At 45.0% G+C, this 16,392-nt stretch overlaps 1 protein-coding gene across 2 annotated transcripts in view; it reads right to left on the reverse strand.

Moving 5' to 3' along the window:
- BAIAP2L1 (BAR/IMD domain containing adaptor protein 2 like 1) overlaps positions 1-16,392 on the reverse strand; it is a 78,514-nt gene that overhangs the window by 26,399 nt on the left and 35,723 nt on the right. For both annotated transcript variants that reach the window (XM_069734244.1, XM_069734243.1), the window contains exon 3: positions 13,928-14,014. In XM_069734244.1, coding sequence (XP_069590345.1) covers positions 13,928-14,014 — 87 coding nt within the window. The remainder of the gene's footprint in view (positions 1-13,927; positions 14,015-16,392) is intronic.

The raw sequence follows: 16,392 nt of genomic DNA on the forward strand, positions 1-16,392 counted from the left end.
AGAAAAATGTGGATTGCTCCGGAACAAGACATTGGATCGCAGATATCAAGGTATCATTTTATTCAACTTCTTACTACCTACATGCCCATATAGATAGCTTAGGAGGGTTGATCCTACTGGCAGAATCCCTTTAAGACCTCCAAAGACATTAGATAAGTCGTCTCAGCTCTCTGTAGGACCATCTGATGTTGGTGATGGATGGATGGATGGTGTCAGAGGATCAGCTGCCTCTAGAAATGTCCACAGTGAGATTACAGGAATGCTCGGACTATACCCATGACGACGGCTTACGATGGCTGATCTTACTGATGGACTCCCTTTAAGGAATTTTGGTTTACTTTAATACAAAAACACAATAACTCTTTAAATGGGTTTTCCCAAAATGAGAAGTTATCCCCTATCTAAAGGATTGTGGATACCTTGCTGATTGCTAGGGGTCCAACCTCTATGACGTGCAACAATGGAGAGAACGGAACTCCAGAACCAGATCATCGGATCCCGTAGGTCGGAGAAGAGCATGCTTGGCCTGTGCTCCATTCATCTCTTTATGGGACTGCCGAAAAAAGCCAAGCGCTGTACTCTGCTTTCCTTGGCAGTCCCATAGAGATAAATGAAGGAGGGCCGAGAAGTAACATCTCCACTCCATGTAAGACGGGACTCTGAAGAATCCCATTATCGTGGTTCCAAAGCCTCATTACAGAGATCGGACCCTCAGAGATCGTCAATTTAGCATACTTGTGATTTTGGGAAAAAACCTTAAAGGAAAAAAAGCCATTTTTTGATTGCTGTATTCCGAGAGTCATAACTTTATTTGATCACAAAAATCTCTAGACAATTAGACAAATTCTGTCCGGCCCTTTAAATATCGGATTTAGTAAACACCGAAAAGTTAAATGGGCGATCACAAAATGAAAACTAATCCCTTAGAGCCCCATTCTCTGTCAGCCGGGGATTGTGACTGTTGCGATCGGATCCTGTGAACTTTTGTGAGCACTAAATACTGTTTATGCTGCAAGACCGAGCAAATATTGACTCTGTCCCTGCACAGCGTCCACATTACCAGCGCCACGAGCTGGGCACCATCTGTCCACCAGGGCTCACCGCGTATACAGCGTATGGCTTCACCCAAGTGATCAGACCCCAGCCATACAGGTCCGGCAACATGCGCAGGCTGAAAAAAACATTGCACTGGCTTGTAAAAAATAACAGACATCCACAGAAGGTGATTTTTTTTGTTTGTTTTGGGGAAAGTGTGTCGTTAATAGGGTTGTCAACTACTTGGAAACCTCTTCTCAATCCTCCCGTCTCCTCTCCAGTAAAATAATAACATCAATATTGATCTATGGTGCCGGCATCATTCCAGTGGTATTGATACTAACTCTCCCAGGGATTGCATGACACTATGTCACGCAATCACTGCTGAAAGATCAGCGCTGGCTTCATACAGACATAACTGACATCAGGAGTAAGGGAGAGCAGCCGCAGCGCTCACTTCCTCCAGATGTCAATTCAGAAGGGGTTGTCTGAGTAGCGGACAATTTAAAAGCTACTTAACTTGTTTTATTCCTCTGTTATTTCTCTTACAAATGCATAAATAATTATTCGATTGTGTGTTACCATTCCTCGCCAACAGGGGGTGTCACTACATCTCAGGCAGTCGGCACTGATTGGGTAGCGTCATAGACAGGACTCATTATGGGGGTGGTCTCAGCTGCCTTAGGAGCACCTCCAGGCGTCCCCTCTGCTGGGGAGGCGGTGTGCTCTTGCTTGATTGACAGTTAGATCCAGCGGTTTGACCTGTGCAGTACGCAGAGGCGTTGGAGGAACGTAGAGGAACTGTAGTGAGCCACATCCTGTGAGCCTGTCTGCTTCAGCGCAGCGCTTGCAAGCTCTATCAGAAAGAGCTTGTAAGTTCTGTACGACTTGCTTAAAAGATTCATCTGATAGACAAAATTGTTGTTTAATATCCTACAGTCGGATTACCCCCTAATATCGGGGGTAATCGAATAGTACAGAGATGTCCTACAGATTAAAAATGGAATGCTATACAAATTCCAGCCAAAGGTGACAGTGATCCCTATAGGCCATAGATGGTACTACACCAATTCAAAACAAAATTAAAAACATTAGACACGTTTCAAGACGATAGGAGGAGCCGTCCATAGGTCTCCTCTCGGGTCCTGTAAAGGCATAAATGCAATGTTTGCCTTGGCCCTATTTACTCCACTAACAAGAATTGTAGGCAAACAAAAGCCATTTCAGAAGCGACAATAAAAGGCTGGAAACTTCGGGGATTGCTTCGGCCATTATCTGCTCTGATTGGGCTCAGCGCATGATTGCCTAACAGAATATTGTTATTGGGTAACTATAGACACGGAGCACACACCCAGGGTGAACTTTATAGCCACCCACCTACGTTATCACCACATTACAGGGCTCCTGACGAGCCCACACTTCAGACTTCCAGAACAAAAAAAAGGTCTATTGTAATTAAAGGGGAAGTAACCAAATGAGTGAAAACACGGAGAAACATTAAAAATAGAATACAGAATGTAAACAGAAATGTATCAGAGTTGGGTGAAATTAGAATGCAGCAGAGCCGAGGTGGTCATTCAGTACAGATCACTGCAGAGGGTAGCAGCGCTGCGGGACTTCGGGGAGCAGCGCGGCAGGACCTCGGGGAGCAGCGCGGCAGGACCTCGGGGAGCAGCGCGGCAGGACCTCGGGGAGCAGCGCGGCAGGACCTCGGGGAGCAGCGCGGCAGGACCTCGGGGAGCAGCGCGGCAGGACCTCGGGGAGCAGCGCGGCAGGACCTCGGGGAGCAGCGCGGCAGGACCTCGGGGAGCAGCGCGGCAGGACCTCGGGGAGCAGCGCGGCAGGACCTCGGGGAGCAGCGCGGCAGGACCTCGGGGAGCAGCGCCGCAGGACCTCGGGGAGCAGCGCCGCAGGACCTCGGGGAGCAGCGCCGCAGGACCTCGGGGAGCAGCGCCGCAGGACATCGGGGAGCAGCGCCGCAGGACCTCGGGGAGCAGCGCCGCAGGACCCCGGGGAGCAGCGCCGCAGGACCTCGGGGAGCAGCGCCGCAGGACTTCACTTTACTCCCATTTCACCATAAGAAGTCTTAGGAGATGTAGAAAATGAATTTACACACCCATCGTGCCGCAGTAAGTTTTCACATTATTTCACAGATGGAGAGAAAAGAAAAAAGTATGAAGTTTGGACTCACTAGGTATGAAAACTTAAGTGCATTTCCTGAGATTACAAAAGAAAGTTCACATCTATTTCAGAAACGGCACCAATAACTTCCATGGACTGTGTGCAGTTTTGTAGCTTTTAATGGAAAGGAGATGCAGTTCTGGTCTCAGTCCATCGCCAAAGAGTGGCGCCGTTTCTGAAAAAAATAAATCTCCTTTTCTTGGTAACGTTTCTCCTTGTAGAGAGTGACATACCGGCTCTGACATGCCAAGGTAAGGAGGCCTATTCGCCGTGCAATGCTCCTCTGGGAAATTTAATATGTAAATTGCCTCTTCAGAGAGGAAGAGGACTTGAACGCTTGGCATGCCAGAGCCGGTAGGTCACTCTCTGCAAGGAGAATCGTTATCTCTTAGCCAAACCCATTCTCATACTTTGCACTGATGAGGAGTAAAACAACGAAACACGTGTCTGCAAATTGAGATTCCGATTTATCTTTTGTCCCAAGTCACATTTCAAGGCCAGTTAAAGTGGTGATAGCGACTTGTAGTATAGCGACTTCCAATAGGTGGCGCTATAGAGTTCAAGTACTCTTCCTCTCTCAAGAGGCAATGTCCATATTTTTTTTGCCTATTTTGGACAATCCCCTTGGTTTACCATTGCAGATAAAAAAAAAATAAAAAGAAAATTCACAACTTCTCGTAGAATAGTAAAACAATTAAGCCCATGGACCAAACCGAGTAAATTATAGAGCGTACACATTTTCCTCCACGTGTGACACCAAAGCAAAGTGAATTACTGACAGTATTGATTGATAGAGGTGAAGCAACTGAAACCAGTTGTTAGTCGCCGACTAGTTAACGTGACTGAAGGATTATACAAAGTTATGCAATTCTGTAGTATTCCTCCCACTGAGTACGGTGCATAGTACTTGTTACTGTTATTCCCCATGGAACAAAGGATTGGGCTGGCCATCAAACCAGTATACTGGATCCTGACAGTCAGAGGAGATCAGGCTGGCCCCCCCCATACATATTGCCTTTTAGTGGGTTTGGGTGCCATCTATGAATGATCAGCTTGAATTGGTTACCCCACAAACAACATTTATCACCTACTTACAGGAAAGGTAATAAGTATTTACTGGTGGTTTGCCCACTGTGCCTCTCCACCGATGATGAGAACATGAGTCCCCCGCGTGCCAGGTGATCTTGGCTCTATTCACATTGTATCTATGGGACTGGCATTGATCACCATTCCCCTAAACCGTGAACAGAAAGGTGGTCACGCTTGTGCACCTACAATCCATTTACACGAGGAACCCAGGATCTACCTTCTTGTGATAATTTGTAGGGCTCCCGGCAATCGGACCCCAGCAATTAGGCCTTTATTGCCAGTCTTGTAGATAGATTACCAATGTTTTTTTTTACAAGATAACCCCTCTATAGTCTTGTCAAATATTCTACTAGGCAATTCTCAGTTAATACTTGGAGGTCTCTATTCTGGACCATCCTCATGGCCAAAGTGTGTAGGATCTACAAAAAGTAAATAATTTGTCTATACGCCGCAAAATATGTCGCCAATACTTCTGCAAAACGGGTCATCAATGCTGGTCACACACTATTAAGTCAATCAGTCAACATTAGCGATGATCGCAAGTGCTCGTTTCTTGAGTTTGCCGAGGGTGCTCGACTGAGATGTTTGCATCAGGGTTGTGGAGTCGGAGACATGGAAATTGCGGAGTCGGAGTTGCGAGGTTTTGGCTTACCGACTCCACAGCCCTGTCATGGCTGTGGAGTCGGAGTCCATTTTGGTGGAGTCGGAGACATGGAAATTGCGGAGTCGGAGTTGCGAGGTTTTGGCTTACCGACTCCACAGCCCTGTCATGGCTGTGGAGTCGGAGTCCATTTTGGTGGAGTCGGAGTCATGGAAATTGAGGAGTCGGAGTTGCGAGGTTTTGGCTTACCGACTCCACAGCCCTGTCATGGCTGTGGAGTCGGAGTCCATTTTGGTGGAGTCGGAGTCATGGAAATTGAGGAGTCGGAGTTAGACAACAAAACAACATGTGGGTATTGCCAGTGTATGGCATTGTCGGTGTACGGCTGGGACGTGAACATCTCACTCGAGCACCCACGATATTCGGCGCGTACCCAAGCACTCTCGGCAAACTCAAGTAACGAGGACATGCGGTCATCATTAGTCAACATCTTTCGGCTGCCACTGGTTCTCGGCAATAACCTCAGGATATTCTTTGCCTATCAAAGCCTATTTTAGATATTTACTTGTCCATTAACATTCAGTTCAAAGTAATTACAAGAAAATATTCTACAATAAACGTTTAGGAGAACTTGAAAATATGATCATGATGGATTGGGGGCCAGATGAGGAGGATCTGACCAGAACGTCCCGTCTTCTGTTCAGGTCCCCAGTCTCATGATTACTCTGACTGTGTCCCTCTTCTTGTTTTCATTCTCTCTATTATTTTCTGAATACAAAATGTTCCTATTTCCAACATTAATCTTTTAAAATATGACATTTGTGGAGGTTTAATAAAAAGAGAGATTTCCTAATCGTCTGATCGATGGCGCGGAAAGGTCTAAGTTCTGGTATACAGTTCGCTCACATAAAAACAAATCAGTAGATGAAACTTCGTATTAAAAGGCCCTTGCACAAGATTTATTGTAGATTTTCTAAAATTACATCTGAAATTGCACAACTGTGACCTGTCATGATGTATCCAGCTTCTCACAGGTCAATAAAAGGACACATCATAAGTCTGGATAGGAAATCTGATGATAGCAGCACAACACATTTCACTACTGATAAAATACAGACGTCTACATAAGGATGGAGAAAGATCCCAAATTTTAGGAAGCCGATACAAGCAGTGGTTTTTGTTAAGTATTTTGAAGAGGATTCTGCTTCAAAATCCATATCAGAAGAAGAAAATTCTATTACTTTTCACTTTGGTTCCTCTGGGAAAAGAGCCACTCTTGGACTGTGTTTGATATTGGAAATCTACAGATCGCTTTATCTAAAAAGGTTGTTGTCTTACTCCAAAAAATCCACCAAAATACTATGACAAGGTGTCTCCATTCTTTGTAATTTGCGGTCTAATGCCTGTTGTTGAGCGCAATCAGTCTGAGGCAGCAGAGAAGCAGAAATGGGTCCGAGTTTTTGTCTCTGCTCTCCAGTGTGTTAGATGGTATACAGGTACAGCAGAGAGGTGTGCTATCGGCTGTCCTCTGCTCTCCGGGTGTGTTAGATGGTATACAGGTACAGCAGAGGTGTGCTTTCGGCTGTCCTCTGCTCTCCGGGTGTGTTAGATGGTATACAGGTACAGCAGAGGTGAGCTATCGGCTGTCCTCTGCTCTCCGGGTGTGTTAGATGGTATACAGGTACAGCAGAGGTGTGCTATCGGCTGTCCTCTGCTCTCCGGGTGTGTTAGATGGTATACAGGTACAGCAGAGGTGTGCTATCGGCTGTCCTCTGCTCTCCGGGTGTGTTAGATGGTATACAGGTACAGCAGAGGTGTGCTATCGGCTGTCCTCTGCTCTCCGGGTGTGTTAGATGGTATACAGGTACAGCAGAGGTGTGCTATGGGCTGTCCTCTGCTCTCCGGGTGTGTTAGATGGTATACAGGTACAGCAGAGGTGTACTGTCAGCTGTCCTCTGCTCTCTGGGTGTGTTAGATGGTATACAGGTACAGCAAAGGTGAGCTATCGGCTGTCCTCTGCTCTCTTGGTGTGTTAGATGGTATACAGGTACAGCAGAGAGGTGTGCTCTCGGCTGTCCTCTGCTCTCCAGTGTGTTAGATGGTATACAGGTACAGCAGAGAGGTGAGCTATCGGCTGTCCTCTGCTCTCCGGGTGTGTTAGATGGTATACAGGTAAAGCAAAGGTGTGCTTTCGGCTGTCCTCTGCTCTCTGGGTGTGTTAGATGGTATACAGGTACAGCAGAGAGGTGTGCTATCGGCTGTCCTCTGCTCTCTGGGTGTGTTAGATGGTATACAAGAACAGCAGAGGTGTGCTATCGGCTGTCCTCTGCTCTCCGGGTGTGTTAGATGGTATACAGGTACAGCAGAGGTGTGCTATCTATCGGCTGTCCTCTGCTCTCTGGGTGTGTTAGATGGTATACAGGTACAGCAGAGGTGTGCTATCTATCGGCTATGTTAGATGGTGTACAGGTATAATAGAGAGGTGTGCTCTTGGCTGTCCTCTGCTCTCCGGGTGTGTTAGATTGTATACAGGTACAGCAGAGGTGTGCTATCGGCTGTCCTCTGCTCTCTGGGTGTGTTAGATGGTATACAGGTACAGCAGAGAGGTGTGCTCTCGGCTGTCCTCTGCTCTCCGGGTGTGTTAGATGGTATACAGGTACAGCAGAGGTGTGCTATCGGCTGTCCTCTCCTCTCCGGGTGTGTTAGATGGTATACAGGTACAGCAGAGGTGTGCTATCGGCTGTCCTCTCCTCTCCGGGTGTGTTAGATGGTATACAGGTACAGCAGAGGTGTGCTATCGGCTGTCCTCTGCTCTCCGGGTGTGTTAGATGGTATACAGGTACAGCAGAGAGGTGTGCTATCGGCTGTCCTCTGCTCTCTGGGTGTGTTAGATGGTATACAGGTACAGCAGAGGTGTGCTATCGGCTGTCCTCTGCTCTCTGGGTGTGTTAGATGGTATACAGGTACAGCAGAGGTGTGCTATCGGCTGTCCTCTGCTCTCTGGGTGTGTTAGATGGTATACAGGTACAGCAGAGGTGTGCTATCGGCTGTCCTCTGCTCTCTGGGTGTGTTAGATGGTATACAGGTACAGCAGAGGTGTGCTATCGGCTGTCCTCTGCTCTCTGGGTGTGTTAGATGGTATACAGGTACAGCAGAGGTGTGCTATCGGCTGTCCTCTGCTCTCCGGGTGTGTTAGATGGTATGCAGGTACAGCAGAGGTGTGCTATCTATCGGCTGTGTTAGATGGTATACAGGTATAACAGAGTTGTGTTATCGGTTCGGGGTTAAAAAAACAACCATTGGACAATGGTAGGAGCAATGTATACTGGCACCAGAGGAAAAAATACCTATTACAAAGTTGACCAATCCACCAATTTTAGCAGGAATGGCCAATAATGTTATTGACCGCTCCTGCCAAAAGTGGTGGATTGGTCAACTTTCAGTGTGTATGGGTCTTTCTCTGGAAAATCATTATTTTTTCCTTGGTCCCAACTGACCCTCCAAGAACAGGACACACATGGGATTTCTTTATCGGAGGTTCACTTTACTGTTAAACTCTGTTTGGAGCCATTTTTAGATATTGATTTAACACACTGATTGCTCATGGTCCCGTAGTTGGCCAGTGACCCTAAAGTGCAGGGCGCACAAGGAAAATGCTGATGTGGAAATTAACATTAACCTCAGGTTACACTCGTATAGTAATTATTAACTAGCGATTGTACGTCGCTGAACAAGGAGGAGGTCAACACACTAAAAATGATCTGTTTGTGTTTAATGGATCCATATTACAACACCCAGATCCATACTGGACCTCTAAATCTACTGTAGGGAATGGCAGAATTGCCCCTTGTATGACAACACATTGCGGCTGCAGTTCCCTGCCAGGTAGCCGGGGGCGCCATTGCGCAGGGAGCACATGTTAAATCAGCACTGCGGACCCTTCTATGTCAGGATCAGTGGGGGTCTCAGGTCAGATCCCTACGCACATGCTTTTACACGGCACATTTACACAATGAGTTTGCATGCACATAGTACACACAAACGGATATAAAATACACACATTCACATAACACATGGATATACACATATTTGTATCAGCCTCGCCTTATTTTTACGGAAACTTCACTATATGGCAATGATAATATGTTGAGTATTTGCGGCATATTTTTCTGCCGCAAAACCGAATGTTTTTATGCATTTTCACCCCATTCAAAGATGCTGAAAAAATTAAATTGACACGCTGCAGATTTGACAAATAAAACAAAAACGCTTTGATGGTTCAAATCTGCAAGTAAAAAAATAGGCATCATGTGCGTGAGATTTCAGAAAAATCATTCACCTTGCTGTTACCGTAAAACGCTGCTTTTCCATGGCAAAAAAACGTGCCATGTGAACAAGCCCCATGAAGTCTTGGTTTTTTTTTGAGAGACAATATGTAATTTGTTCAAGGACCTTTTTGCTAAACAAGTAAGAAAAAGTTCAAATTGTATTACCTAACTTTTTTTATGGATATTGGAAAAATTAAACAATCATAAATAAAATTCTCACTATGGTAAAAGGGGTTACATTTATGGGTATTCCAAACATGTCCATGTTACTTATTAGTGTGTGACATTTTTAAAAATTGTATTAAAAAAAATGTGATTTTTGTAATTGCTTTTCATTATCTTTTTAGTAAGTTTGAAAGACAATAAAAAAAAATCTCGACACTTATTTTACTCCTAATATACAGAGGAGTATCACTATGTACCAGTACAATATGCCTGTAATGAAGAATAATATCATTTATAATGTGTGTACATGGGGATAGACCTGTCAATCAACTGGGGCTGGGCGGGGCAAAGCCAGCTGCATAAATTTAATGACTGAAAAGAGATGCAGTGGGGGCCTTTCGCTCAATGTCATGAGTCCGAGAAAGACAATCTACACAAGGAAAAAGTGAAATGATCACAGCGATATCTGACTGCATCGTGCCTGGGACCCTCACAGGCCTTTGTGTGGATACACAAGCAGTGTGCCTACCCTCAAATTGATAACATTTTTAAGCAAAAAGAAAAAAAATGTATCTGCAATGGGTTCTGCAGGACCTAATCAGCAAGAGCATGCGAGGAAAAAAGAAAAAAAAAAAGAGGAAAAAAAAGAAGAGGAAAAAAAAAGAAGAGGGAAAAAAAAGAGGGAAAAAGAGGGGGGGAAAGAGGGGAAACAAGAGGGGAAACAAGAGGGGAAAAAAGAGGGGAAAAAAGAGGGGAAAAAAGAGGGGAAAAAAGAGGGGACAAAAGGGGACAAAAGAGGGGACAAAAGAGGGGACAAAAGAGGGGAAAAAAGAGGGGAAAAAAAAGAGGGGAAAAAAGGAAAAAATGAGGAAAAACAAGAGGGAAAAAAAGGAAAAACAAGAGAGGAAAAAGGGAAAAAAAAGAGGAAAAACAAGAGGAAAAAAAGAGTAAAAACAAGAGAGGAAAAAAAAGAAAAAAAGGAAAAAAAAAAGAAAAAAAAGAGGGAAAAAAAAAAGGAAAAAAAGAGGAAAAACAAGAGGGAAAAAAAAAGAAGAAAACAAAAGGAGGAAAAACAAGAGAGGAAAAAAAAAGGAAAAAAAAGAGGGAAAAGAAAAAAAAGAGAAAGAAAAAAAAAAAGGAGAAAAAAAAGATCAAATCTTGAAACCAAAATAATTTTGGTTCCTGGATGGCAAGGTAAAGTGTTAACTGCGAATAAAAACTCATTAGGTTTTGTTTCTGGGCAAAAGTCCCATCATGGTTGCGTGATGTTGCGTGCCACAATGTGACCACACTGACGGTGATAGATACAATGTTGCAATTGTGATCTTCAAGAAAGTTCGGTTCCTGAGACGCCACTTCCTAAAAGTTGCCGTGAATAAATTGAAAACTAACTTGCCTATTGTTGATGGTTGCAGGTTGTAAAGATCAGGCGACTGTAAATCACCCTGTAAAGCTCCTCAGTCCTGGCCGGCGACATGGCACATATCTTGGCGCATCTCGCTAGAGATACCGGTTTTGTACCCGAGGATTCCTCTTCTGCTTAATTTAAGAAGTTAATTTTGTCAGCAGAAAGGCAACGCTGATCACAGAATGTCACGGAGCGTTGTCATGCTTCACTGCGGGGAGATCAGCCCTAAGACTGGAGCACTGGAGCAATCCCTTGCTTATTCGTGCATTAAAGAATTAACAAATCATAGGTTACTTTACGAGAAGCCATTTTACCGTGCAAGAATACTCAATCGAGAATGAGGACTACACATCGATATCCAACTTGCAGCGATTGTCTGTTTGTTAGGGAATCCATGCATGTGTTGAGACTGTCGAACAGCCGCGGGGACTCAAACATATTTTTCCGAGCACGCTGAAGACACTTCGTTAACACCAGAGCATGCTCAGATAACACCTTATCTCAGCACATTCGCTCATCACTAATCATTTCCTTTACATTTCATAAATACTTGCAACTTTGTATTGGTATATCATAAAATCCCAATAAAAAGACATTTAAATTTGTGTAGAAATGTGGAAAAGTTCATGGGGTAGACTTTTTTTGAGGCACTGTATCCATATGAGGACACCACCTGCTCGCCATTCATGGTGCCATTTCCGCATTATTATCACTATCAGATTTTATACCCGTCTCTTCCCCTTTGCCGTCTATGGACGCATTGTGACTTCTCTGTAGATGACGCATTTCCCAATAACAGACACTGCCCCGTTTCTTTTGTGATATTACATCACAGAATGTCAATTATCCATCAATGTCCACTTAAATCTGTCACCAGGTTTCTGCTCCTCCATCTGAAAGCAGCATGTTGCTTGCATAGGCCCCAATGCCAGTGATGTGTCATTTACTGGGCTGTTTGCTGTAGCATTGATAAAAATCACTGTTTTGTCTGCTGCAGATTCCGAGCTCTGTATGACCCCGCCCCCACACTACTGATGGTACTGTGCATAGGCAGAAAGCTCCAAATCACTGGTGTGGGTGGAGTTGTACAAAGAAGAATGGTAGATCTACAGGAGACAAAACACTGATTTTATCAAAACTGCGGCAAGCAGCCCAGTAAGTGACACATCGCTGGAATCCAGGTATCTGCCCCTTCAGCATGCGGTTCTCAAATGGGTTTGAAAACAACCTGGTAATAAAAAACCTTTATAAGGGGTCGTCTGACGAAAAAAAACCCTTATTAGCACAGAAGGTTGCAGGTGATCTCATGGCTACAGGTCCGGCATCACTTATCCCTATAGGAAGAAGCTCCAGGCCATATTTATACATTTATCATACAGGGTCCACTTCTCTGACTGCTCAAAGTATAGAACCTTGGATGTTATTTTTTTCCTCCATCTGATAAATGTCCGGCCCTAAGTCTGAGTGACACAACCCGGCACACAGATTTACGGCCTCCTAATGTTTGCACTATTCTGTTTGCTCCCAGCCACACCTTAAGCCAGAACAGTACCTGGGAGTTATAGTCCTATGATCAGACTCACTGATAGAAATTCTACCGGGGACTGAAGGGAACCAAAGTGCGGCCCCCCAGGTCACACCCGGCCCTCTCGCTGGGCCTGCGGACTGACACGGCTGAAGGGATGAAAACACTGGTCTACGAATCGCACCATGCGGCCAAACTTCCCCGCCCGGCGTCCCCCAATTTCACCGCTATCCGCATCCTCATCCTATGTGCATGCTCATACTGTATATAGGGGGCTACGTATGGGCTCATACTGTATATAGGGGGCTACGTATGGGCTCATACTGTATATAGGGGGCTACGTATGGGCTCATACTGTATATAGGGGGCTATGTATGGGCTCATACTGTATATAGGGGGCTATGTATGGGCTCATACTGTATATAGGGGCTATGTATGGGCTCATACTGTATATAGGGGGCTACGTATGGGCTCATACTGCATATAGGGGGCTACGTATGGGCTCATACTGTATATAGGGGGCTACGTATGGGCTCATACTGTATATAGGGGGCTACGTATGGGCTCATACTGTATATAGGGGGCTACGTATGGGCTCATACTGTATATAGGGGGCTACATATGGGCTCATACTGCATATAGGGGGCTACGTATGGGCTCATACTGTATACAGGGGGTTGTCAGCATGCTCAATTTTGCAGCATCAATTTCAGCCTATTGGATCCCCCTCCACAACAGTCATAGTCTCTAATGTGGCCCCTTGGTATAATTAATTGCCCACCCCTGCCCTAAACAGTTATATAGGAAGGAAGGGGGGTGATAATGAGACATTTCAGACATAGCAGCAATAATAAAAAGGTGCAATTTGCGAGTAATTTGACAAGCGTCTGCTGGGCGTTTTTGTTTTTTTTTCAGCTGGCAAGCGTCCTGCGATCTCAATTTATTATGGCGTCTGTGTCATCCACTATTTTTGGCAAAGAAACGTCAAACTTGGAAAATATTTAGCACAAGTGTTTTTTTTATTCGGGATTCTTTTTCACTGCTGCTGAACATTGACAGGTCATGCAATGTCTTTCCAGCCCCCTATATAGCAGTTTAGGGTCATCAATATGTTGACGGCTTTGCACTTTGCTTGGACCCTTACCAAGAGCCAAAGCGGCAAGAACTGCTAGCCATGGCACTCACTCTGGTGGACTGGCCATTTATTTCAATAGGCCTATGCAATACAGCACAGCGATCTGTAGCAAGCCTACGGAGCGAATCGTAGCAAGCCTACGGAGCGAATTGTAGCAAGCCTACAGAGCGAATTGTAGCAAGCCTACAGAGCGAATCGTAGCAAGCCTACAGAGCGAATCATAGCAAGCCTACGGAGCGAATTGTAGCAAGTCTACAGAGCGAATTGTAGCAAGCCTACAGAGCGAATCGTAGCAAGCCTACAGAGCGAATTGTAGCAAGCCTATGGATGGATATGGTTATATTTCTTCCTGGATTTGAGGTTAGAAGAGACGCAGCAAGTACGATCACCCACCAGATCCCTTTCTGACTTACACAAAAGCTACATGTGAATGGTAAGAGTCCTCGCAAACATGACTTACCCAGATCCTTAGAGACCGGAGAGACTCGGGACATTTCTCCTATCTTGGCCACTCCGTCATAATAAGCTTTTCCTGCTTGTACCATTGCTGCAAGGAAAAAAAAATGCAGAGTAAGTCAGTCTGGATCCAAAAATATCAATCCTTGACCATGTTCAATGTACAAATTACTTATAGTAATGAATCCAGGACTCAATTAAACCCAGTATGGATTCATAGCTACGAACTGGCCATAATGGCAGCCGCTCCGGTCAGTATCAGGTGTGCAGCCATTTTCAAGGGGGCCGATAAGAGTCCTCCGAAGCAGCGACAGAAGGATCACACTCATGCAGCCGAAATCAAGAAGCAGTTGTCTGGTCACATAGGCGCGCAGCCTTCTGCAAGGTGGGATCGGCGCTCCTGGAGAGGGTAGCCAAGGCTGCTGTGTAGTCAAGGCCCGGGGCTAGGATCAGGCTCAGTTTACTGTATATGAACGTAGAATGTTCCCGACACCTACATCAAGGGTTTATATGAAATTACAACTGTCGGCAGCACATTGCCCCGCGTTAGAGGATGCACTGCTGATGATGGACACACCACAAGGGGACAGGATGATCATACTATCGATTTATGCAGGGCCTATATGTTTTTTTTTTTTTCAATCCATGTGAACGGTGACAGACTAGGGCTGGGCGACTTTTATATAGTTGATAGGTTCTCATTTTTGGCTAGAAATAGGCCCAACAAAATGCCTCTCTGATGTTATTGGATAACACTAGAATACGCCATAGAATTATGATTGGTAGCGGTGGGACCCCTGCACACCCCAGAGGTCCCTTTGACCTATTGTTTCGTACAGCTATGCCGATAAACTTAATATTCAGACTTAAAAGGTCATACCCGGATATTAAGTTGTGGTTAAGGGATTACTTACTGATCATTCAGGGCCTGATCGTGAGATTTGGGGCTCTGGAACCCAGTTCTGCAGATTCACATTTTGCACATAGTGGAGGAGCACGCGATTGACGACCACAGCATGGAATGTCTATAGGAGTGCTGGAAATAGCCGAGAGCAGCACTCCGCTTCATTCAATGTTTATGGGACGGCCAGAAATGGTGAGGTTGAGCATGCACACCTCCACTCTTTTCAAGATGGGTCTCTGTTGAGCCCAATTCTCTAAAACAGGTCCTCTGGCGACCAGTGATTATGGCTATCCTATGGATGAGGAATCACTTAATATTTTGGGAATAACCACTTAACACATGTAAAGTGCTATGGAATAAATGGCACAATAATAATAATAATATCATCATCATCATCATCATCATGTGAAATGGTGATTTAACAGCAATACTAGGACTAGCCCATAGACAGTCCTAGAAATAAAAAAAATGTATTTATTTTTTATTTTTTTAGGATATCGCTTATAAATTTTAACATTCTCTAGATGTATTAAATGGGGACTTTACAACGTGACATCTGAATAATCTGAGGATTGCTCCGCTCAGCAGTCATGTACCTAACGAGTTACAGCCGCCCCGCACGTGAAGCATGAAGGAGAGGACAGGGGGGACAGCTGCAGATCAACCCAGCGGACTACACCGTGAACCAGAACATCTCGAGTCTAGCCATAAGGAAGTGCAAACCTCTTCAACACGAGAAATCTGAATCGTGGAACAAAAATCTGTGGCGATCTCGCTGGTACATGGAAAGAGATAGCTTGACGTTTTGCAACCTTCAGTAAAGACCACAATTAAATTCATAGTACTAAAAATCTAAAACCATCCAATTACTCTAAAGTGCGTAATCTAAACAAAATACGGTAAGCAAAATTCTCCTAAAGAGCCTCCAGACAATACGGATCTGTAGATGGCTATTTTAGAAAGTCTTGGCGAGAAGCTCTGTACACTTAATCTATGTGCAGTGCGCGCTTTCGGTACTTGATACCGCACATCACATTTCATGCCGCTACCTATCTGAGAGCACAGGATGCCATCAATTATGCAGAGCAGCTTTATTAAGCTCTTTCCGTTTTGACCACAAGTTTTGGGTCTAAAGGGGAATCTTCTTTTTTTCTACCTCCAGCCTTGTGCCAGCTTTAGAAGGCATGCCACGTGATGTGGCTGTCCTATATTCATCGGTGACCAATAATTTATTGAGTATGAGACCCTCCGGATTTCCTTAGCTTCAGAAGCAGACCTCAAGGGAGATAAGGATCAGGCAACAGGATCTTCACTGCCTAATCCTTTTGCTTTCTGTGAGATAAGTTGCCGCTAGATGTCTCTGGTAGCACTTCTACGGAGATCACATGCATGCTCGGCCAAGCAGAGCGGACATGTTTGTGGAAGGGTGGGAAGAGATAGCAGTTGAACGAATGTTCTTAGGTATCCACCAAGGTGAATGGCCGGTCTTGGGTCCCCTGTACACATTAGAATACATTTGGAAGAACGTCAGGATCGGACAACTGTCTACTGTGTATGGCGCATCG

Source organism: Ranitomeya imitator, chromosome 7 (genome assembly GCF_032444005.1).
Source record: "Ranitomeya imitator isolate aRanImi1 chromosome 7, aRanImi1.pri, whole genome shotgun sequence".
Lineage (NCBI taxonomy): Eukaryota > Metazoa > Chordata > Amphibia > Anura > Dendrobatidae > Ranitomeya > Ranitomeya imitator.